The sequence below is a fragment of the Marmota marmota genome, unplaced genomic scaffold (assembly GCF_001458135.2).
Source record: "Marmota marmota marmota unplaced genomic scaffold, marMar, whole genome shotgun sequence".
Lineage (NCBI taxonomy): Eukaryota > Metazoa > Chordata > Mammalia > Rodentia > Sciuridae > Marmota > Marmota marmota.
In genome coordinates, this window is record NW_025999961.1 from 6505780 (window position 1) to 6529259 (window position 23480).

The 23480-nt window shown below is 35.5% G+C and overlaps 1 protein-coding gene across 2 annotated transcripts; it reads left to right on the top strand.

The window, feature by feature from the left end:
* The first annotated feature begins 1207 nt into the window (after positions 1-1207).
* On the top strand, positions 1208-13747 carry Golph3 (golgi phosphoprotein 3). 2 transcript variants are annotated; one of them, XM_048802951.1, is made up of 4 exons: positions 1327-1341; positions 4775-4889; positions 7548-7657; positions 11815-13747. In XM_048802951.1, the coding sequence occupies exons 3-4, from the start codon at positions 7639-7641 to the stop codon at positions 12237-12239; spliced, it is 444 nt and encodes a 147-aa protein (XP_048658908.1). In that variant the 5' UTR covers positions 1327-1341; positions 4775-4889; positions 7548-7638; the 3' UTR covers positions 12240-13747. The 2 variants fall into 2 exon arrangements, with proteins under 2 accessions (XP_015351877.1, XP_048658908.1); XM_015496391.2 differs by lacking the exon at positions 7548-7657 and having other exon boundaries at positions 1208-1341.
* The last annotated feature ends 9733 nt before the right edge of the window (positions 13748-23480 follow it).

Genomic DNA, 23480 nt, shown 5'->3' on the forward strand with positions numbered 1-23480 from the left:
AGATAGACACAGTATCTTCATTTTATTTATCTATTTATCTGTTTGTTTGTTTGTTTATTTATTTATTTATTTATTTATGTGGTGCCCCAGTCATGTGAGGTAAGTGCTCTACCACTGAACCATAACCCCAGCTTCCAGGACTAATTTTTAAAAGTGCCAGATACAGCTGGGTATGGTGGTGCACACCTGTAATTCCAGTATTGCAGGAGGATTGTATTATAAGTTCAAGACCAGCCTCCAAAATTTAGGAAGACCCTGTCTCAAGGTTAAAAAAAAAAAAAAAAAAGATCTGGAAATGTAGCTCAATGGTAACCTCCGGCCCCTATTCAATCCTTAGCATCCTTACCCCTGATAAAAGTGCCAGATATGAGGGTCCAGGCCTCCTCAATCCCGGTTGGATCCTAATTCTGACTGTCCACTCTTCTGTCATTCAGTTGACATGTTCTTCTCTCCTACCAAAATTATTTGTTATCCACTTCTGAGGGGGCTTAACTAGAACCAGTGAAGTTTCCACTTTCTTATGAGAACTGAGAATCTTAAATTGATAGCTGTGAACTCTGCTGGCAGAGTTCTTGGCTTTGTAATTTGAACAACCCCTGTTTCTTGCTCTTGAAGAGTACCCTGGTGTGATGCCTGATTGACCAGTATTCCCTGATGCTTGGACGTTGCACTTATATTCTCTAAGGGCCAAGATAATATTTTTACTGTTACCCAGAACTTTAGGCATATAATTGTCCTTTCCACTCTTGGGTTTATGCATGTCTTTTTCTGATGTATTCCAAAATTAACTTTATGTTTTTATCTTATAGCAACAAATAAATGATGTTTTAATTCTCCTTGAGACCTAATTGGCTAGATTGTTTTTCCTGATTTCCTGAACTTTCTCGCATACTACTAATTAAATACTAGTCTGAGTTAACTTCCAGGTTTCCTGGAACTTGTGATCAGTAAGAGTCTAATACACAGCTCAGTAAAGCATGGATTATATTTCTAAGTCTTTGATCAAAGTTGTTTTATCTGTATATAAGGATATATGGTGAAAAGACAAAAGACCATGGTAACTTTAGATTAATAATATGTATTCTGTTTTTTCAGTATTTTGTTGTAGAAAGATAATGAAAGGTAAAAGACAATAAAAAAATGACTTTGGCTAAAAGTATTTCTGACTCTTAATTAAAGGCAAATTTTGTTTTCCTCTTTTAAAAATAGGGTTACACATCATTTTGGAATGACTGTATATCATCTGGATTACGTGGCTGTATGTTAATTGAATTAGCATTGAGAGGAAGGTTACAACTAGAGGCTTGTGGAATGAGACGTAAAAGTCTTTTAACAAGAAAGGTAAGAGGATTGCTAACATCCTTTTATTGAATTTGTTCTGCTTAAAACAAAGAGTGTTTCTACTACTAGCTTTCAGAAATTGAAGTGATTTAAATGTTATCTTTATTGGATTGCATTCCTTATCCTTTTTGTATTCTTGGTTTCCTGATTCTTTCATATATAATGAATAATATAATTCATTATTAGGATCAATGACCACTGCTATTTATATATGTAGATATATGCCCAAGTTTATTTGCTGCTTCTAAAAGCTATGATTTTCAAAGACTTGACATAACTTTAAGAAGTTCAAAAAGGTTTCTGTGTAAGTTACCCTATTGATCTTTTTTTTTTTTAATTTTTTTTTAAGTTGTAGATAGAAATAGTACCTTTGTTTTGTTTATTTTTATGTGGTGCTGAGGATCCAACCCAGTGCCTCACACATGCAAGGCAAGCACTCTACTGCTGAGCCATAACCCCAGCCCTGGCTATTGATCTTTTTAGTAGACCTTGAGTGCTTTTCAGATATTAGTCTTCACTGTGAAGGTTTGAATAGTTATTTCTGTGGTGTGGTTCAGTAGAGGTCATATTGGCCTCTACAATGAAAACTACAGAACACTAAAGAAATAAATTTAAAAAGACCTTAGAAGATGGAAAGGTTTCTTTCCCATGCTCTTGGATAGGCAAAATTAATATTGTCAAAATGACCATACTACCTAGAGCACTATACAGATTCAGTGTGATTCCAATTAAAATCCCAACATTATTCCTTATAGAAATAGAAAAAGCAATCATGAAATTCATTTGGAAGAATAGCCAACACAGTCCTCAACAAGAAGAGTGAAGTGGGAGGCACCACAATACCAGACCTTAAACTATACTACAAAGCTATAGTAACAAAAATGGCATGGTATTGGCACAAAAATAGATATGTAGACCAATGGTACAGAATAGAAAACGAGACAAACCCACTTAAATACAGTTATCTCATACTAGACAAAGGCGCCAAAAACATACATTGGAGAAGAGATAACCTCTTCAACAAATGGTGCTGGGACAACTGGAAATCCTTATGCAGCAAAATGAAAATAAACCCATCTCTCATCGTGCACAAAACTCAAAGTGGATCAAAGACCTAGGACCTAGAAGAAAAAGTAAGGCCCAAATCTTCTTCATTTTATCAGATTAGGTCCCGACTTCCTTAACAAGACTCCTAAAGCGCAAGAAATGAAATCAAGAATTATTTAAAAATAATATAAAAAAAAAAAAAAAGAATCATTTAATAAGATGGATTCAAACTAAAAAGCTTCTTCTCAGCAAAAGAAAGAGTACATTTTGGGAGAAAATTTTTGCCACACACACGTTAGATAGAGAACTAACATCCAGGATATATAAAGAACTCAAAAAATGTAACACCAAAAAAACCCAAATAACCTGATCAGTAAATGGGCAAAGGAGCTGAACAGACACTTTTCAGAAGAAGATATACACTTGATCAACAAATATATGAAAAATGTTCAACATCTCTAGTAATTAGAGAAATGCAAGTCAAAACTACTCTAATATTTCATCTCACACCAGTCAGAATGGCAGCTATCAAGAATACAGACAATAATAAATGTTGGCAAGGATGTGGGAAAAGGCACACTGGTGAGACTGCAAATTGGTGCAACCAATCTGGAAAGCAGTATGGAGATTCCTTAGAAAACTTGGAATGGAACTACCATTTGACCCAGCTATTCCCCTCCTTGGTCTATACCCAAAGGACTTAAAATTAGCATACTATAGTAATGTAGCTACATCAATGTTCATAGCAGCTTAATTCACAATAGCTAAACTGTGAAACCAAACTAGAAGCCCTTCAGTGGATGAATGGATAAACAAATGGTGACACACACACACACACACACAGTGCAATGTTACTCAGCATTAAAAAAGAATAAAATTATGGCATTTGCAGGTAAATGGATGGAGTTGGAGAATATCATGCTAAGCAAAGTAAGCCAATCCCAAAACACCGAAGGTTGAAAGTTCTCTCTGATAAGTGGAGACTGATCCATAATTGGGAGGGGAGAGACATGGGAAAAATGGAGGAACTTTGGGCAAAGGGGATGGAAAATAGGGAGGATACACAGGGGCAGGAAAGATGGTGGGATAAGGTGGACATCATTACTTTAGGTAACATGTATGAGTGCACATATGGTGTGACGCTTCAGTGTGTACGACCATAGAAATGGAAAGTTGTGCTGCAATTATGTACAATGAATCAAAATGCATTCTGCTGTCATATATACCTAATTAAATAAAATAAATTAAAAAAATAGATTTATTCCCTCACAGTTCTGGAGGCCAGAGGTCTGAAATCTAGGTGTGCTGTGTTTTCTTTGAAGTCTCTAAGGAAGAATCTTCTCCTTGCTTTTTCCATCTTCTGGTTGCTCCAGTTCTTTTTTTTTAATATTTATTTTTTTAGTTTTAGATGGACATAATATCTTTATTTTATTTTTATGTGGTGCTGAGGATCGAACCCAGTGCCTCACGCATGCCAGGTGAGAGTGCTACCACTTGAGTCACATCCCGAGAGAGCCTTCCAGTTGTTCTTTAGTGTCTGTCTATATCTGCTTCTGTTCTGTTTTTAGTTTTTTCTTTCCCCAGAGGGCAGTGCTGGGGATTTAATAAAATTTTTATTCTACTAGTGGTGGCAGTTTTAAAAAAGTCTTTCTCATCCTTAAAATTATTTTTCCTATTTGAATCTTAATCTTTTATTTTGGAAGAAGCTCAGAGGAGCCAATCTTACTTGATTTTTGCCTCCAGTTCATTAGTCAACTTAATGATGTTCAGATTTCTTTCTCTGATGTGAAATGTCACCTTTATTGTATATGAGATTCTTTCAAATAATTGAGACTGTTTTTTGGGGGGTGGGTGGGTAGGGGTACTGAGTATTGAACTCAGTGGCACTCGACCACGAGCTACATCCCCAGCCCTATTTTGTATTTTATTTAGAGGCAGGGTTTCACTCAGTTGCTTACTTAGCCCCTGCTTTTGCTGAGGCTGCTTTGAACTTGTGATCTTCCTGCCTTAGCCCCCTGAGCTGTTGGGATTACAGGCGTGTGTGTGCCACAGCACCTAGCAAGATTGGTTTTTGAATTAATAATGTTTTATAAATGAGTTTCTGGATCAAATAGCCCAAGGTTCAATAAGTGGAATTGTATTAAGAATGAATTATTCTAGCATTTTGCCTTACTAGTTATTGCATAGTAGCTTCATTTTCATTTGTTTGTACCTAATCTGGTTAGGTTAAATACAGAATTTCCTTAACACAGAATTAATTTAAACTTTGAACTTTGATACTGCATGAAATGAACATTTTGAGCTTGGTGAATTACTTGCACAGTTGTTGATTTTTTTTTATTTAAAGAGTTTATGTCAGAAAACAGTCTTAATGCTTGTGTTTTAGGTGATCTGTAAGTCCGATGCACCAACAGGGGATGTTCTTCTGGATGAAGCTCTAAAGCATGTTAAGGAGACTCAACCTCCAGAAACAGTCCAGAACTGGATTGAATTACTTAGTGGTAAGCCACTGTAGAAAAATTAAAAAATGAATTTTATTTAAAAGCATTTATAAAATTTTAAATTCTTTTGAAAGGAGCCCATAAAAAATAGCAGAATCTTGTTTAGTCACTGAGACAGATTTGAAGGTTATTTATCACTAAGGGGGGAAAAAAGTGTTTTTTTTCCCAGTTTCATCTTATGATGTATGTATGTATGTATATATAAATATATGTATTTTTGGTGGTGCTGGGGATTGAACCTAGGCCTTCTGCATGCGAGGCAAGCACTATACTAACTGAGCTATATACCTAGTCCCTGAGCATTTATTGATGAGATGTAATATTCTTTCTTCCAGCTCCCATCATTCTTTATCAGAATTGTAGTCCACTTCTTATTCTGTGTAGGCTGGGTTAAGCTGTGGAGATATCTTCAGATGCTCCGCCCATAAGTCATTTCTTGATCTTACATCATACATACTAATATAATAGTACATTGGGTTTAATAGCTTATCTTTGACTGCCACATGTCCTTTGACAGTATATGCATTGGTAGAGGAAATTAGTATAAATTAGTATGTCACATAAGGGTGTTGGGTTGACGTTTAAGATGACTATCTACTTGTATTTACCTAACATTTTATGAGTGACTTTTATTTAGTAACTGAACTTGATTCTTAACTTGAGCAGCTGTTACACTCTTCCCACTTGATTGGACATTGAAAAGATGTGAAGTCTTCTAAGCTTTTCTCAAAAGTATTTAAATACAGTTAAGATTTAATTTAAGCAAATGTATGTTTCCCATCTAGTGAATGTACCAAAATATTGCTTGCTGATTAAAATTTCTTTTCTTTAGGTGAAATATAAATAATGTAATATTTACCATTTTAATCATTTATAAGGGTATAGTTCTGAGGCCAGCTTTCTGATTTTAAAATTTTAAAAATGTTTAGTTGCTTTAAGATAGTATATGGTATCAAATACCAGTTGCTTCAACAATACAGACATAGGTGCTATGAAACTTTTTTAAAAGAGATACTCAAAAACGATTGAAAGAATCTTAAAGTCCACTTGGAACAATTGTATATGTCTAAATAATTTGATAACAGATTAGAGTTTAACAGTTTAACAGTATGGTTCTTTGAAAGTTCGGTAGCTCAGAAAAGAGAAATCCTTGAGATCTTTAGTAGTTGAAGTAAGATGTAGACATTGGATTAGACTTTTTTTTTTTTTAATTATTCTTGGTTGTTCAAAACATTACATAGTTCTTGATATATCATATTTCATACTTGGATTAGACTTTTTTTTTAAAGAGTAAGAAAGAGACACAAAAGGAAGTGTGTCTGTTTAGAGGGATTAGAGGTAGTGGTAAAATTGGTGAATCTGTCCTTACGTGCTGGGTCTGTGTTTGTTCCAAAGATTATATGCTGTTGCATTGTTAACAGAAATGTGTGATCATATGTAAGAAGAGAGAATGATTAACACAGGGTTATTGGTGGTTATTACAACCAGCAGTAGAGATGGTACACAGGAGGCTTTTAATGTAGAAATAAAGAAGGCAATTAGAGAATATTTTCATTAAGAAACAAAAAAGTTTATTTACCTGGGATGGATGGTATACCTAGGGACTCATTTTTTATTATATAATGTTAAAACTATTGATAACATTTTAAACATTTAAACATCTCTTAAAATTAATAAAAAATATGCAAGACAGACTTTAAAAGTTTTTAACAAAACTACTGTTTTTTAAAATAAAATTAGTCATGAACTGAAATTAATTTGTACGCATGTATGAGTAGGGGATAAACCCAACAATTATATATAATTATAAACTCTAGTAAAATAAAATTTCTGGCTTCTGAAACCTTAAGTAGTTGATCAGTTTGGTCACAGGGTGTCACTAGACTGCCACATGTATGGGGGAAGCTGCTTATAGTTTAATATGATGTCCAGGCAGTTAGGAGTTCTTTGCAGAGAAATTATTTAGTATGTCATTCTCTTTTGGTATGATTGTTGGGTGGTGAATATTATCTCTTAAGAACTTTTCTTCTCACACTTTCTTTTAAAAAATGAACTACAAATAAATTCTATATATTTTAAATTTGCATGTATAATTTACCAAGTCTTTCCATACATACATACATACATACATACACACACAGTGATTTAGGGACTGGATCACAGTAATATCTTTTAATGTAGTAATTCAAACACTACTCATTCATCAAGCATTTATTACAAAAATTTGAAAAGATTTTTAATATTCTTAAACTGAAGTAACTAAATCTTTAGTAGCTGGCATAGATCAAACCTTATATTTTCATTAGTCCATCTATACTCCTCTCATCCCAATTTATACTGATGTCTTAATTATGCCTAACTTGGGGGTGACTTTATCCTTTGCACTTGGCTTAATTTGTTTTTTTGTTTTTAAAAATAAAAGGTAGAAATTTCAGGATACCAAGATACTCATTTATTTCATTATATCTTTTTTCTTGTGTATCACAAGAAATATTATATAGCACTTGAGATATTCCCTTATGGTTTCAACCTTTTGCTTATGAAATTTATTTTTTATATTTGAGGAGATCTAAAAAACCCTTTGAAGTTTTTATATCTGAGGAGATCTGAATAACTCACTTTTTCTTGAGTGAGCACACATGGTTTGCCCTCTTTCAGGGAATTGCTACAAAAGAAGATGATGACTTGGTCCCTTTTTATTACTTCCTCTGAGGCAGAAATGGTTGCCCATGAGAAGGTCCAATCATAAATGGAACACCTTATTGAAGGTGGGTCTGTGTATAGACTCTTCTCAATTTTAGTTGCAACAGTGAACAATTAAGGTAGCATACTTTGGAGTTGAGAAATTTTTCACAGGAACTTTGTAAGCATTACATGTTCCATTGGTTGTAATATATAAGATATAATTAAGGATATGGTGAGGGCAGATATTCGTATGACTTCAGTACAATAAGCAGTAGTCATAAACTGTTAATCCTATCTATTTCCCTTGAGAAAGAAAACAAACCATTGTGTAGCAGCATTAGAAGAGTGTTCTTTTAAATGCTTACAAAGAGAAATTTAACTGGGTTTTCAGAATTACATACTTCTCTATTTCCTATTGTTTGGGAATAGATGACCAAGATGTTTTGTGGGGCATAAAATTCCTTCCTGTTTAACTTACTAAGTTAAAGTTGGGTGGATTGTTATTTGTTCTGCTACATTTTGGTTTGATGACAACATAAACATATTAAAGCAATAATACCTAATTAGCTAGAATTGCCAGGGGATAGTAGTGTTTTTTTGGTAATTTACATATTAACTGCATGGTTAGTTAATTTAGAATTGAACTGTAGTTTTTTAAACAGACTAATGTAAATTTGGCTAGTATTTTATGTTGTATTAGTTTAAATTTCTAAAAATCAATTAATAGAACCCATTCTACTCTAATCGTTGCCATAGGAAACACAAAATAAAGCCCATACTGTCTGGTGAAAGATGCAGCAGACAGGCATTTATTGGGAGACAGTGGATTGGCACAATAAAAAATTGGATGTCCCATACCTTTGAAAGAAGATGTGTACCTCCTCTAGGACTTATAGCCCGCTAATAATCACTGGCTATGTATTTTGTTGTTTCTTTGGTCCATAGTCCAGGCTGTTCTTCTCTGGAAATCCAGATTCTCTAGAAATTCAGATTTCTAGATTTAGCTTGGCCTTTCTTTTCTAACTTTCTTAGAAATACCCCTTAATATTAAACCCAAGTCATTTCTCATTTGTTTGGGAACTTTGTTCATGTCATTCATAGGGCCCTCTTTCCATTTTATTCTATCCACTAACATGAATGTGTCTTTAATTCGATTTTAAATTCTTTCAGGGTAAAAAATATGTCTTAATGTTTATACTCTTGGTACCTACTCTATGCTGAGAACATTGTGAATACTATAAATTTTCTCATCCAGGATATTGATTTTGCACATTAGTAAATAATACTTAACAATTATTGAGAACTTAACTGTGTATCAGGCTCTATTCTGAGAATTTGATGTCTCATTTAATTCTCATAATAGCCCTTTGAGCTTGATACAATGTTATCCTTACTTTACAGATGAAGAAATGGAAGAGAGAGGTTGAGCCTTGCACGGGCTACACAGCTGGGTGTTTGCCTAAGTAGGGGTTTAAACTGAACCAGTCTGGCTATAGAGCCTGTTCTTAATCTTGTTTTGTTATACTGCCTCATCAGCAGTTACTAATTTCTTGACATTGAATGTAGTTATGAGCTTGTTTGACACTAGAAGTTGAAATAAGAATCATGTTTATTACTCACTGTTTTTCTTTCATACTGTAAGGTTGTTAAATCTAATATGGCTCCAAATATATTTCAGTGCTTTTTCTTTTTGAAAGTACCAAAGACATTGAATGTAGCAATTGTTTTTCTTTTGTGGAAATTGATTTGCCAGGACTACTTTTTGTTTGTTTGCTGTCTTTAAATCCATGGAGTGACTTTAATTATTAGTGAGTTAGGTACCTCTGTGTGTGTGTGTGTGTGTGTGTGTGTGTTTTTCTCCTGGCACTGGGGATTGAACCCAGGGAACACTTTATGATTAAACTACATTCTTGGCCCTTTTTATTTTTTATTTTGAGACAGAGACTTGCAGATTTGCTGGGGCTGGCCTTGGATTTGTAATCCTCCTGTTTATTTAGACTCCTGAGTAGTTGGGATTATAGGGTTGTGCAGTTGTGCCTAGATGTCATATAATATTTGACAGTTTTGAATTCCCTGCTTTTTCAAAGTAAATCCAAAATTGACAATTCTGTATCATTCCTTAAGAGGAAACAAGCCCTTTAAAAAAAAATTGTGTGCATATTTTCCTTTAAATTAGATACTTATAGTAGCTGTTTTAAGTTTTTTTGTCTGCTAATTCCATTACCGCTGTCATTTCTGGGTGATGTCTGATTTGGTTTACTATTTTCTTTATTTTTTTTCTCCCTTAGTGTTAGATCATATTTTCTTGCTTCTTTGCAAATCTAATGATTTTTGTGTTTAACTGAATGGCAGACATTGTGAATGTTAGATTGTTGAGTGCTGTTTTTTGAAGAGTGTTGAATTTTGTTTTGGAGTAAATAGTTAAACTACTTGTGGATCATCTTATTTTTATTTTATTTTTTTTTTTGGTATCAGGGATTGAACCCAGGGGTGCTTAACTGCTGAGCAGATACCCAGTCTGTTTCATTTCTTTATTTTGATACAGAGTCTCACTGAGTTGCTTATTAGGGCCTTGCTAATTTGCTGAGGCTGGGTTTGAACTTGGATCCTCTTTCCTCAGCCTCCCAAACCTCTGGGATTACGGGCACCCACCACTGTGCCTGGCTTGGATCAGCTTATTTTAGAGCCAATCTTGGGTGGTCTGATCTAGTTTAACCCCACTACTAAAGTGTCATCCTTCTGTGGTCTCTTCTGCATATCCTATGTGTTCATTGAGGTCTTTTCACCTAAAGTTTTTCTGATCTTTATGTGAACTCTTGGAATTATTCAGCTAAAACTTTCTGGTATTTCTTTGTCTAACCTTGCCCAATTTCTTACCTTAACATGTGTGGCTTAGTTTTTAGTCAGAGACTCAAGGGTATACCACGCAGGGTTCTAGACTTCCTTTCTGTGCATAGATCTTGCTTCAGTACTCTGCCTTGCACATTCCAGCTTCCTTGGCTTCTCTGACCTCTGATCTCAGACCAGAGTGACTATTCTGCTCTGTTGTCTTGTGTGTGCCTTCAGGTAGTAAGTTTGGACATCATAGGGGTTGCTTAGATTTCCTCCAGATTTCTATTTATGGTGAGGCAAGTCTAGGATTGAATGATTACTCTGTCAGAAGCCTGTATTCACTAGTATTCAATCATATAGTAACATACTTGTCCATGGCTAACTGAACATAGTTTAAGACCACTAGAACTTTCTGTGATGATGAAAATATTTTATTTCATGCCATCTAGTCAGTAACCAAGGGCTGCACATAGCTATTTGTACTTGAAATGTGACTTGTGCAACTGAGGAACTGTGTTTTTTTTTTTTTTAATTTAGTTATTTTGGGTATTTATTGGTCTGTTGTGAGCACTCCAGTTAAAGGTTTTCTCAGTTTTATAAAATTTTAACCTTAGAGCTTTTGCAACTAATTAATGATAGCTGTGGTTGATCTTTGTCATGTCCTAATTTTGGAAAGTATTATAGTATTTTTTTTTCAAATTACAAAAATAGTTAACATTTGTTTGAGACATTTGGAAAATAATGAAAAATACGAAGAAAAATTGTCACACAGAATCCAAAAGATAATCAAGGTTAATATTTTGTTATATTTCTTTCAATCTTATATAAAGAAAAAAACTTGTAGTGAAAAATATTTGCTTTTATTTAAAATATTTATCTTGGAAGTATGCACAAGATTAAAATTGTGAAATTTGTTGTCCTCTTAGAATTAGCTTTATGTTATTTGTCATCAAAGCAAGCCTGCACAGGAAAGCCTTTAGACTATGTGTTTGGCACTTCCAGGAATATCATGGAAACATCAATTTTTTTGTCCATTTGTTGCAGGCTGGTGTTTTGTAGAGAAAGTTTGTATTTTGCTGTTGGCTGCTTTTTGGCAATAGCTGGAGTGAACTAGAAATATAATTTGAGTTCATTTTCCCATTAGACTAAGGGTGACTATGGTTTGAAGACTATTTTCTGATTAGATTTTTGTGTGAATACCGTGCCTGAGAATGTGTCAGGTGCCTAAAATTCAAAGGTCTAGCCTCAGATGCTTCATGGACTTATTGGGGAGCAAAATATTGTTGAGTTTTTTTATTTCTTGGGGGAAAAGTTAAATTTTACTGCTCATTCTATTACTATTAAACTTTGCAAAATTAGCAAGTAATACTCATCATTTCATTTCTAACTTCCAAAATCTTTTGTTTAGGTGAGACATGGAATCCATTAAAATTGCATTATCAATTAAGAAACGTGAGGGAACGATTAGCTAAAAACCTGGTGGAAAAGGGTGTACTGACGACAGAGAAACAGAACTTCCTACTTTTTGACATGACGACACATCCTCTCACCAATAACAACATTAAGCAGCGCCTCATCAAGAAGGTACAAGAAGCTGTTCTTGACAAATGGGTGAATGACCCTCACCGCATGGACAAGCGCTTGCTGGCTCTCATTTACTTAGCCCATGCCTCGGATGTCCTGGAGAATGCCTTTGCACCTCTTCTGGACGAGCAATATGACTTAGCTACCAAGAGAGTGCGGCAGCTTCTTGACTTAGACCCCGAGGTAGAATGTCTGAAGGCCAACACCAACGAGGTTCTGTGGGCAGTGGTGGCGGCATTCACCAAGTAACTCTGTCGGAATGAAATGTTTCCTTTCTTTCATGTAAACCAGTAGTTTTTCTTCTATTGACTTCTGGTTTTCTGCAGTTTGTACTTTCCCACACTATAATTGGCTTTTGTTTTATAAAATGGTGGGTGGCTTTTTCTTTTTGTATGTATGCAGGATTCTGCTGGTACGAGAGGCCTTCCTCTTTCTGTTTTTAACAAATTTACTGCCATATTGGCATTCCATTCCCCGTTTCCATTCTCACTGTTACCTGTTTTGGGTTTCTGATGTACTTTGTCTTCAGAGTACTTCCAGTCACCTCACGTGCACAGTTTCTGGATTACCTCAACTTGAGTTTTCCCACATGTGCATGTCCATCTATATCATTCTGCCTACAATTCAGACAGAAGTCACAACAAGGCCTTCAACTCACCAAAGGTAAATATCTGTATCTATTAGGACATTTTATACATAGACCTCAGTTGAGATGTATACTTAGCAAAATTATTTTTAAATTGAGACAGCACAGTAAATACTTAATATAAAATGCCCCTTGGATTTTTGCTTCCCATGTAAATCTATTGTATTATTATTCTTGTTATAATTTTAACTATTAAATCATAAAGGTCCAGTTGTTTCACAAAGCCAGTTTGGGATGAGCTGCATTCCAGTTAAGCTGTATATAGTTTGAATTATATATAAATTACTCCTTCTTCTGGCCACCCTGCCTCCATCTTAGTATTTTGCAAGATTTGATTAGTTGTACACCTGGTGCCCCTTACTAGCTTCAGTCATTGTTATTTGATGGCAAAATAGACCTCTCATCATTGAAAGAGAGAAAAAATGTGTATCTGATTGGTGCTGGGATTTTTTTGAGCTCTGCCATTCATGGTACTCTTTGCCTTTGCATCTGTTTTTGGATTTTTTTTTTTTTTTGAAGGGGGTGTGTCTTAACTGTCCTTATGATTTCTGTAGGGAAGAGGCTTGTGACCAGTACTAATCTTGAGTACAGTTTTTTTCTGTCAACAAGTAAATTAATGTCTGCTCCGAAATGTCACTTAACTACTTACACTTCCTTGGGGGAAAAAAAAATCAAATGTCAGTCCTAGCAGATGTTGCATGTAAATTGGTAGCAAGTAATGACTACAACTCAGATGATTAAGAATTTTGTAACAGAAAGCTCTGCTGTTTTAATTTTTTATATGCAATTATGATAATTAGCACATTGTAAGACTAGAAACCTTTGCTTTTAAAGTTTATTTTTACTATTTCTTTATCACTGTTTATCATACCACCATTGGTTTCATAATGTAAATACTATACATTGAACAAATTAAATGTCAATTTTTTATTACTATAGTTCATGTTAATAGTGGGGCTTTCAGGTGTTTAGGAATTTCTTTGGTTAACATTCATTGCAAAAGTACTAGATGGTGTATAACTCTAGAGTTGAATTTTAAGGGATTCCCTAATATGTATACTATCTTTTTATCTGAAATAATAAATAAACTATGATCTTGAAAGTGCCTGAATCAGAGCAAGCATGTCATTTGTATTTTTGTGTTTTGAGTTTGCTTTTATTTTTTAAAAAATATCTATTTTTTTAGTTGTAGTTGGACACAATACCTTTATTTTATGTATTTTTATGTGGTGCTGAGGATCAAACTCAGGGCTTCACACATACTAGGCGAGCGCTGTACCGCTGAACCACAACCCCAGCCCCTTGAGTTTGCTTTTAAATGAAGTTTTACCTAGTATAGAATTGTCAAATTTCAATGCAAGACTTGGAAAACTTTTTCTTAAATATCCAGATATACATTTTAGGCTTTTTATTTTATTTTATTTTTTTAAGAGAGAGAGAGAGAGAATATTTTTTTTTAATATTTATTTTTCAGTTATCGGTGGACACAACATCTTTGTTTGTATGTGGTGCTGAGGATCGAACCCGGGCCGCACGCATGCCAGGCGAGCGCTGCGCTACCACTTGAGCCACATCCCCACCCCCTATTTTAGGCTTTTAGAGCCACATATTTTGTTTGTTACAGCTACTCCTCAACTTGTTGAATGAAAGCTGTCATTGACATTATAAATAAGAGACTAGGCTGTGTTGGAATAAAACTTCACAGAAACAATCAGCTCTCCATGGCCTACAGTTTGCCAGCCCCTGTACTAATGCATGAAAAAAGACACATTTTTCTGTCCATTCAAATAACCTCCTTGACTGGGTGTGGTGTTGCCTGTCTATAATCCCAGCTACTCAGAAAGCTGAGGCAAAGATGTTCTTGAGTTTGAAGACTGCCTAAGCATTTAGTGAGAGACCCTGTCTCAAAAGCAGAAACCTCCTTTTTCCCCCCCAAAAGTGATATTACTGTAGTTACATGTAGAAACAATTGAAAGTTTGTTTCCCCATAAAATTGATATTGGAAACATACCAGTATGCTGAAGTTTCTTACCAGGTGAAAAATTAATCTTTTTCCATTGAAAGATTTTAGAAGCAAAGTTATTGGGATTTCTAACATAGTTCAGCAGCAGCATTGATACTCTCAAGCAAGGGAAAAGGGGCTTGGCCTGTACATCTGTTATTGTTTGTCAGTATTTGTTTCAAAACAGTGCACACTCATACTTAACCATTGCCTGTGTGTTTCATCAGTTCAGTCTGTTTCTAGAGCCAGAGGATAGGAAAAGTAGTAAAATTGCACGGAGCAATACCTTCTATAAAAGGTATTGCTTGTAGTCTCTTTACAGTGGGAAAGATGTGTGTCTATGGAAATAGTTATTCCATGTGATAGGAGCAGTATTTCATAGGTTATTGTCATATTGGTTAAATACTGTCAGAACGCAGAATCAGGCAGTGTATTTTTATAGTAAAATGTAAATATTGTGCAAAAAATTGTAATTGTTTTTTCCTTTTGACTTATTTATATATTGTTTAGTTGATGAGTGTTCCTGAAAATAACCTTATCTAGTGTAGTACTCTTAACAGAAGTTTACTAAACAAATGGTTTGTGCTAGTGAAGTATTTTACATTTCATTTTGATCTCCCCAGACTCAGTTACCAGTCTTTACTTAATAGAGAAGAGGCATAGAGAGGATGAGTTGCTCAGTCTCCCATTATCCAATAACTATTCAAGCTTTTGATCCTAAAGTGATTGAGTAATAGTGATGCATTCAACTATAATTTTTCCATTTTATTTGGGCGTGAGGAGGGGGATTCTTTAAGAGACAGAACCAGAACAACAGGCATGCAAAAGCTTCACATAGTTGTGTAAATGAAGATCCTGGTGTAATTTACATGTGTTATCTTTTTGGGGATGAAAAAGGAAGAAACATTGACATGTCAAATGGCTATGAATGTCACTGGCCCGCTGAAGCAGGATTGAACAATGACTTCTGACTCACACCACCAATCTGTCCTTCCCATTTTTTGTGAATAGATGGGTACAGTAATCTTTTTAAGCCTAGTAAACCCCTGAATTTGGTCATTACTCAAAAGAAAATGAAAAGGGCTGGTGTCTTGAATGGTGTGGTAGCAGCACAGGACCAGTGAGTTGTGATACCTAGCCTGAGGTTGACAAGGGTCTATGACCACTGGGCATGGCTATTCTTCTTGCCTCAGCAGTTTGGAAATGGCCAGTCACATGTTTATGTGAGGTGTTTACTTTATGAAGTTAAATTTTCAACTCCATGGCCTCTCCATCTTCCATTAACTTATTGTCAGATGGTACTACTCCATTTGACTTCATTTAGATCAAGATGACTGACAGACTAAGGTCTGTCAGCCCATTGAGTCCCAGGGTAATATATATGACTGCCTTGTGTAAGTTCTGCACAAATGTCATGTATTCTTTAATAACACTGGAAAAGTTATATTCATAACCTTGCAGGATATCCTTCAGTAGGGTGTGGGTAAAACAGATTAATTAAATTGATATGAACACTTTGTTAGCCCAATGTTGTATAGGTGTTTACTCCTAATAGAATAGTGGTATAATGTAACTCCCACTAGCGTCATTACATACTGATGTACGACTTGCTTTTAGAAACCTTTCAGAATAAGTACATGTTATTCTGAAAGGCTTCATTGTACAGCTCAGTTAAATCTCCCGGCTGGCTGAGTGTGGTGGTGCATTCCTGTAATCCCAGCAGCTCAAGCCAGCCTCGGCAACCCCGCCCTCTAAATAAAATATTAAAAAGGGCTTGGGGGCTGGGGCTGTAGCTCAGTGGTAAAGTGCTTGCCTAGCACGTGTGAGGCACTGGATTCAATCCTCAGCACCACATTAAAAAAGTGTCCATCTACAACTAAAAATATTAAAAAAGGTTGTTGGTGGTGCTTGGGATATGGCTCAGTGGTAAAGCCCCCCTGGGCTCAATCCCTGGTACCAAAAAAAGAAAAAAACACCTCTCGTTAGTTGACATATGAGTTATGCTTGTATTTCTCTTTATTACAAATAGTGTTGTATGTTTTTGTACGTTTGTCTTGATGTAGGATGGAATTAATAGAAAAGGACTTGATCAAAGAATATTCTTTGAAAATGTAAAAGTGAAGTTTTTTAAATAAGATTCATATTAACTTCTTTGCTTTTACCAATAATGCTGATGTTGGCTTCCTTGTACCCTAAGCAGATAGAAGATATTATCAACCTGGCCTTTGCCAAGCTAATAGGGGAGAATTAAGTTGTTTTAATTATGGAGGAATTAATTATCATTTACTGTCTTTATTGGTAATTTATATTTTCTCTGAAAATACACACACACACACACACACACACATATATATATATATATATATATATATTTAAGTTGTTGCTGGACCTTTATTTTATTCTTTTATTTATATGTGGTGCTGAGAATTGAACTCAGTGCCTCACACATGCTAGGCAGGTGCTCTGCCACTGAGCCACAACCCCAGCCCCCACCCGTTCATGTTCTTTATCTGTTTTTTTTTTTTTTTTTTCCTAATGGGCATTGATGTTATTATGTATTGATTCACCAGGACTTAACCCTGTGTTTGTGATGCAGTTGGTTTTCCCAGTCTTTGGAGCTAGCTTATGGTAAGTTTTTACTTTTCTTTCATTAGTATTCAGAAGTATAAGGTACACTTCGCAAGCATGGAGTTGGTAGAGATCTTAATTGTACTAAAGCCGTATGCCTGGTGGTCAGATTTCAGAAAGGTATAAATTTGGAGGAGGTACAACTAAATTAACAAATGAAAACTTTGTAGATACATTTATATGCAAACATTTCATTAAGATTTTGATTAAAATCCAAATGGGAAAACATAAATGTATAGATTCAATAATTATTTTAACACAGATATGTTTATAGCTATCATTAAGGTCTGAAAATAGAACCTTTCGAGGCACCCTGAAGCTTTGTGTCTTCCTCCCAGCTATCTTCCTAACTCCTAAGAGTAAACACTTGTCCTGACCCAGTGTGCATCCTTAATAGGTTTATTCTGTTTTATTTCTTTTTTTTTTTCATCTGCTATGCCCTATTAAGTTTATTTTAATCTATAGGTTCTTCCCTGCATCTCTCTGGTTTTTCCTTTGCAAAATATTTATTGGTGAAATTGGATCAATTGTTCTGTGGAGTTTTCTTTTTTTCTTTTTTATTGGTATCTGGGATTGAACCCAGATGCACTTAACCACTGAGACACATTCCCTAACCCCTTTTAGTTTTGAGACAGGTCCTAAGTTGCTTAGGACCGGGCTAAATAGTTGTTGAGGCTGACTTTCATCTTGGGATCCTCCTGCCTCAGCCTCCTGAGTTGTTGGGATTACAGACTTATAGATTCCTGTGGAGTTTTCTAAAGTTTAGATTCTACTAGTTGCATCTGCATGGTGTAATTTAATATGTTTCTTTGATTTTATATTTCTCACGAATTGGTGATTGGCTCTGGAGGGTTCATGACATTCAGGTTTCTTTGTGTGGTGTGTACTTCCACCAGAGGACAAATAATGCCTCCTTGTCTCTCATTTGGCAGTACTAGCAGCCTTGCCATTGAATTCTTCGATCTTGTGATTAACTGGGGCTGCAGAGTGGTGCTTTTTAAATTCTTGTTATTTCTTCTTTATTCATTAGCTAAAATGTTTCTAAAAAGAAAAACTTTACATTACCTTTGAGTAAAGTTAATACAAGAAAGGTTGGATAAATTCCACAATTTACTTGTCAATTTTCAAAATACACTTGTCTGTCTTCTCCAAAGAATTTATGGAAAGAAACTGTCATCTATATAATTGTCAAATTGTTGTATATATATGTGGAATATAATGTTTTGATCTATGTATACATTATAGAAAGATTCAAAGAAGCTAATTAGCATGTCTGTCACCTCAATAACTTACCTTTTTTTTGTATGTGGTGAGAATGTTACCATATCAACAGTCTGTTCTTACAGCATTTTTGAAATAGATTACCCCTTTTAGTCACCATGCTGTGTGGTGGATCACTGTAAAACTTATTCTTCTAGTTGAACTGAAATTTTGTATTCCTTGATCAGCATCTTCTCAGCGTTCACCTCCACACCCAAGTGTCTGGTAATAACCTTTCTACTCTCTTCTGAGAATCTACACATAAATAAGATCATAACAGAATTTTGTCTTTTTGTGCCTATTTATTTCACAGCATAATGTAACATTTATGTGTATTGATCTACCATGGTTATCTTTATTAATGCTTGGGATTACCTATCTGTGGCCAGTGGACCCCTCTTCAGGGATCCTTAGTCTTTCTGGTATAATCCTAGTCATCTTTAATGACCTGTTACAGTCAGATGTTCTAAATTCGTTTGTATGTTTTCTTCCCCATATCCGTAATCATCACTTTCTTCAAAAAGCTGTGATTTCTTCTGGCATAAATTGGTATTTTAAGACCATAATGTGGGCTTTCAGAATATTTACTATTATTGCCATGGTCATTGCTTCTAGGCAAAGAAATTGTGTTTTTATAGGATATATATATAATTTATAAATTAAAATAAAATACAGAGTTTGAGTTTGGGAAGATGAAAAAGTTTGGGAGCTGATGGTGGTGATGGTTTACAATATCAGTGGCTGAATGTCACTATATACAGTGACACTACAGTATACAGTATATAGTTGTATACTTAAAATGGTAGGACTATCTGTATTTTACTATGATAAAAAAATAAATACAGATACTTTATGAGTTTACATTGGATTCATATTTAGAACTGTAAGGTTTTCTGTATCTCTACTTTTCCATATCAGGAATCCTAATTCTCAAGGAATTGGTAATGATCAAATTAAAATACATAAATTATTAATTTGCTTTGTATCTTTACACTCATGATATCCTCAAAATAACAGTATTGCCACAATATCAGCAATATATGATTACTGAGAGTTAAAAAATACTATATTTACCCCACCACTGCAAAAACAAAACAAAAACAATTTTTTGTTGTTGTTTTTGAGTTGGGTTTTTTTTTCTTTCTTTTTTTTATTATCTACACATGACATTACAATGATCTTGGCAACACTTTTTTTTAATATGCTCTCTTCATTCCAACCCTTTTTGTAGTTAATGCTGCGTCTGCATTGCAAGAACAAAGTCATTAAGTCTCCTTTGACTCTTCCTTTGATTTTTTTTTTTAAACTCTGCAAGTACACACAATATTTAATGCTTATCACCATTCCTGATGTCACAGTCTATCGAGTCATTTAGGTTGTCTTCAGAAAGGGCTTGTGAGAATAATATTCCTAAGATTTTGTATGCTGATGGCAAGATTCTTGGGTCACATTTTCTTTGAGTATCTTAATCCATTTTGCCCATTGTCTCAGATGTGTAACACCAATAAAAACTTAAACTGAACAGTAAATATTAACCAATTTTAATACATCCATCCTTGAAATATTCGCAGAATTAGAAACTTGGGATTAATGGGTTAAGTGGTTTTTTTTTTTAATATTTATTTTTTAGTTTTAGATGGATGCTGTATTTTATTTTTATGTGGTGCTGAGGATTGAATCCAGTGCCTCACACATGCTAGGCAAGCACGCTACCACTGAGCCACAACCACAGCCCAAGTGTGCTCTATTTTTGACAAAAAGCATTGCTGTAGAGCTTTGTGAATCATGATTTTGTATCCCTCATGAGTGCTTTCTTGTTTTTGCCTGAATGGCCATGGGATTTTCTTCCCTGGTATTTTTCCAGCTTTAAGAGGATGTTTTGGTCTTGGTGTGTTCTTTTACTAAAAAGTGTCAATTTTCTTTTTCTATTCTTGATTTCAGTAAAATTAAAGATTAAAGTATTCTGTTTCCTTGTTTGGATTGTCTCTTTGGGGATTCCTGTCATATACTCTATTTCTGTCAGTTTTGCTTGGGTTCTTCTTTCTTACTGATCTTTCAACATTTCCCTCCCGTTATAGTCTCTCAAGGTGCTATTTGTGTTTATTCACCAAGAATAATATTTCTAGTTGATTCTTCTGAAATCATTTAATTTTTTCTTAAATTTTACTGCATTTTAAAATTTTTTTATGTTTGTTATTCAGTCATATTTTGTGACTTTTGTCTTCTTCCCTTTTTTTTTTTTGTTTTATTACTGGTGTTGAACCCAAGAGTGCTTTACCACTAAGCTATATCCCCAGATCTTTTCAACATTTTTTGTTTTGAGACAGGGTCTCACTAAGTTGTCAAGTCTGGTTTCAAGCTTGTGAGCCTCCTGCCTCAGCGTCCTGAGTCACTGGGCTTATAGGCATGCGCCACTGTACCTGTCTCAGATCATTTTCTTGATGTACTTGATGCAGGTTCTTAATAGCTTCCTGTGCGTCTCTCTTGTGTGCTTGTTTTTGGTACCACACTGGGGAACTGAATTCAGGGCCTCTCTCATGCTGGGCAAGTGCTTTATCACCTTGCTACATCCCCAGCTCTGGTGTACTTTAGTGTCTGCAGATAGTGTATTTGCTTCTCATGTTACTTTTTCTTATCATTTTTTATGGGATTTGACCTCGTTTATATTCTGTCTCTGGTTCTTGAATTTATTTTCCTATTCTTTTAGGAGAGAGATGTGAGAGCAGCTCAACTATTGTCTAGCTCTTATTTGTTTTGGTGGAGTGTTCAGATATATGGCTGTTTGATTTCTGCCACTGTTCACCTTACCTGTTTTCATCTGATTCTTATTCTTGTTCCCTGTTGTTCTTGTCCTTCTGAACTTGGATTCTGTTTCCCGTGGTTTCTCCTCATTATGGAGTCTGAGAGTGCACAGCTTGCATCAGCCCTTTTCCTCCTTCATCCCACCCAGTTCACACACTTGACTACTATGAGAGGGTGAAAAACTTGCAATTTCAGCTGCAATTTACTGTGGTTTTTCTGTATCAGTTGTGTGCATGCACCTTTTGCATGTTAATATTTCTCTCTCCCTGCTTTCTATTTTCTATTCTTTCTTTTATGCCCTTTTCTTTACCTGTTATTTCTGCATAAGTAAGACCCTTGCTGACTCACATTTGGTAGAATTAGGTTAAGTTCTTTATACGCCTGCCATTTGGCCCAAGATTGGTCAGTAGCTGGTTCTTCATAGCTCTGTTTGAGTATTTTTCAATAAGTCCCTTAGGCCAAGAGAGGAAAGCTATATCCTTGCTGATATGAATCTTTTTTTTTTTGTTTTTTTTGATACCAAGGATTGAACCCAGGGGTGCTTAACCAACTGAGCCACATCCCCAGGCCTTTTTGTATTTATTTAGAGATAGGGTCTCACTGAATTCCTTAGGGCCTCCCTAAATTGCTGAGGTTGGATTTGAACTCACAATCCTCTTGCCTCAGCCTCCCAAGCCACTGGGATTATAGGTGTGCTCCACCGCACTCAGCCTGATGTTAATCTTTACTGAGGTGCTCAGCTGTTTCAGGAGTATCAGGAGGAGGGTGTGGGGAGTGGTGGTCACTGTGGCCTTTGTCAGTGAGTGGTGACCTGGGGCAGCTAGTGTCGTACTGAGCCAGTTGAGTCCTGTCATTGCAAGATCCTGACTGAGGGAAGCTTCCTCACATCTCTGTAAGATCACAAAGCATGAAGATGACTTGGGTGTAACCCGCTTCTTTAAGGGTTTACCTTCTGTAGACCCCATTCTTCAGGTTAAGTGTTTTGGTGGCATTCCTCAAAACTCTCATACCACTTTTGCTTTCTTTCATTTAGAGAGAATTGTTTCCCATTCCATTGTTCTTCAGTTTGGTCTTAGGTTTTATTATACAATGAATATAATAGTTTTCCACATTCATAGAATATGTGATGTCAATTTCCATATTAGAACTAGGTTTCCAGTTTCCTTTTTTAAATTTTTTTTTTTTGTTCTTGGTACTGAGGATTGAACCTAGGGGTGCTTTACCTCTGAGCTACATCCCTAGTCCCCATTTAAAATTTTTTTTTAAGACAGGCTCTCCCTAAGTTGCTGGGTTGACCTTGATGATCTTCCTGCCTGAACCTCCTAAGTTGCTGGGATTAGGGGTATGCACCATATCTGTAGAGTTTTCCTGTTTGTATTTGTTCATTTCACACATCAGTGGGTTTCAGGGAAGAGAATTATGTAAATAGATATTCTCCTGAGGAAAAATTACCCAAGTAGGGGTGGGCTGAGCCAATATATTTGATATATGAGCCAATATATCAGAGCCTTATATTTGGGATATTTTGGAAATTTAGGCAGACTGTGGTGTATATGTCCAGAGAGATTCTGGGATATTAAGTAGGCCAAATTAAGACAAAATGTCACTCATGGGAGGTTTCTAGGTGACAGTTAAGGACTGGGGATAAGGATGCCAGCTGGGAGATAGTAGGCCAGCAGAGAGAGACCCACAACCATGGAGCTCTACCAGTAGAAGGAGTTGGGTGAAAACCCGGAACCCTAGAGTTTCTGTAGTCCCATGCTGGGTCCCATTCTTAAATTTCTATGAGATTCCATCTTGCATTCTTCCTTGAGCTACTCTAGGTTGGTGTCTGTATCTTAAAACCAAAAAACGCCTAAATAAAATAGATGCTTTTTATTTCACTCTGAACCAGGATCCCAGATGATGCATGTGTGAGGGGGAAGGTGAGTAAGTAGGGTTTCTGAGAAAAATAAAGAACATAGTCATTGTGAAAAATGAGAGAAAAAACTGACAAGGAAACAGTTACTGAGCAGCATCAAGGGCCCAGTTGAAGTTGGAAATTATGAATTTATTGTGGCAACTTTTGGTATGTGACAGTCGGGAAGATCCAGGACTTCTGGAAAGACTGGTTAGTGGCATACAGGATCTAAAGTCTCTGGGCTGTCCTCTG

What these genes read in the sequence shown, in the direction of transcription:
- Golph3 (XM_015496391.2), top strand. Translation starts at nt 1,261, where the DNA reads ATGTTAATTGAATTAGCATTGAGAGGAAGGTTACAACTAGAGGCTTGT. An exon ending in AAAGTCTTTTAACAAGAAAG is followed by an intron (nt 1,342 to 4,774) that starts GTAAGAGGATTG and finishes CTTGTGTTTTAG; the next exon opens with GTGATCTGTAAGTCCGATGC. An exon ending in CTGGATTGAATTACTTAGTG is followed by an intron (nt 4,890 to 11,814) that starts GTAAGCCACTGT and finishes TCTTTTGTTTAG; the next exon opens with GTGAGACATGGAATCCATTA.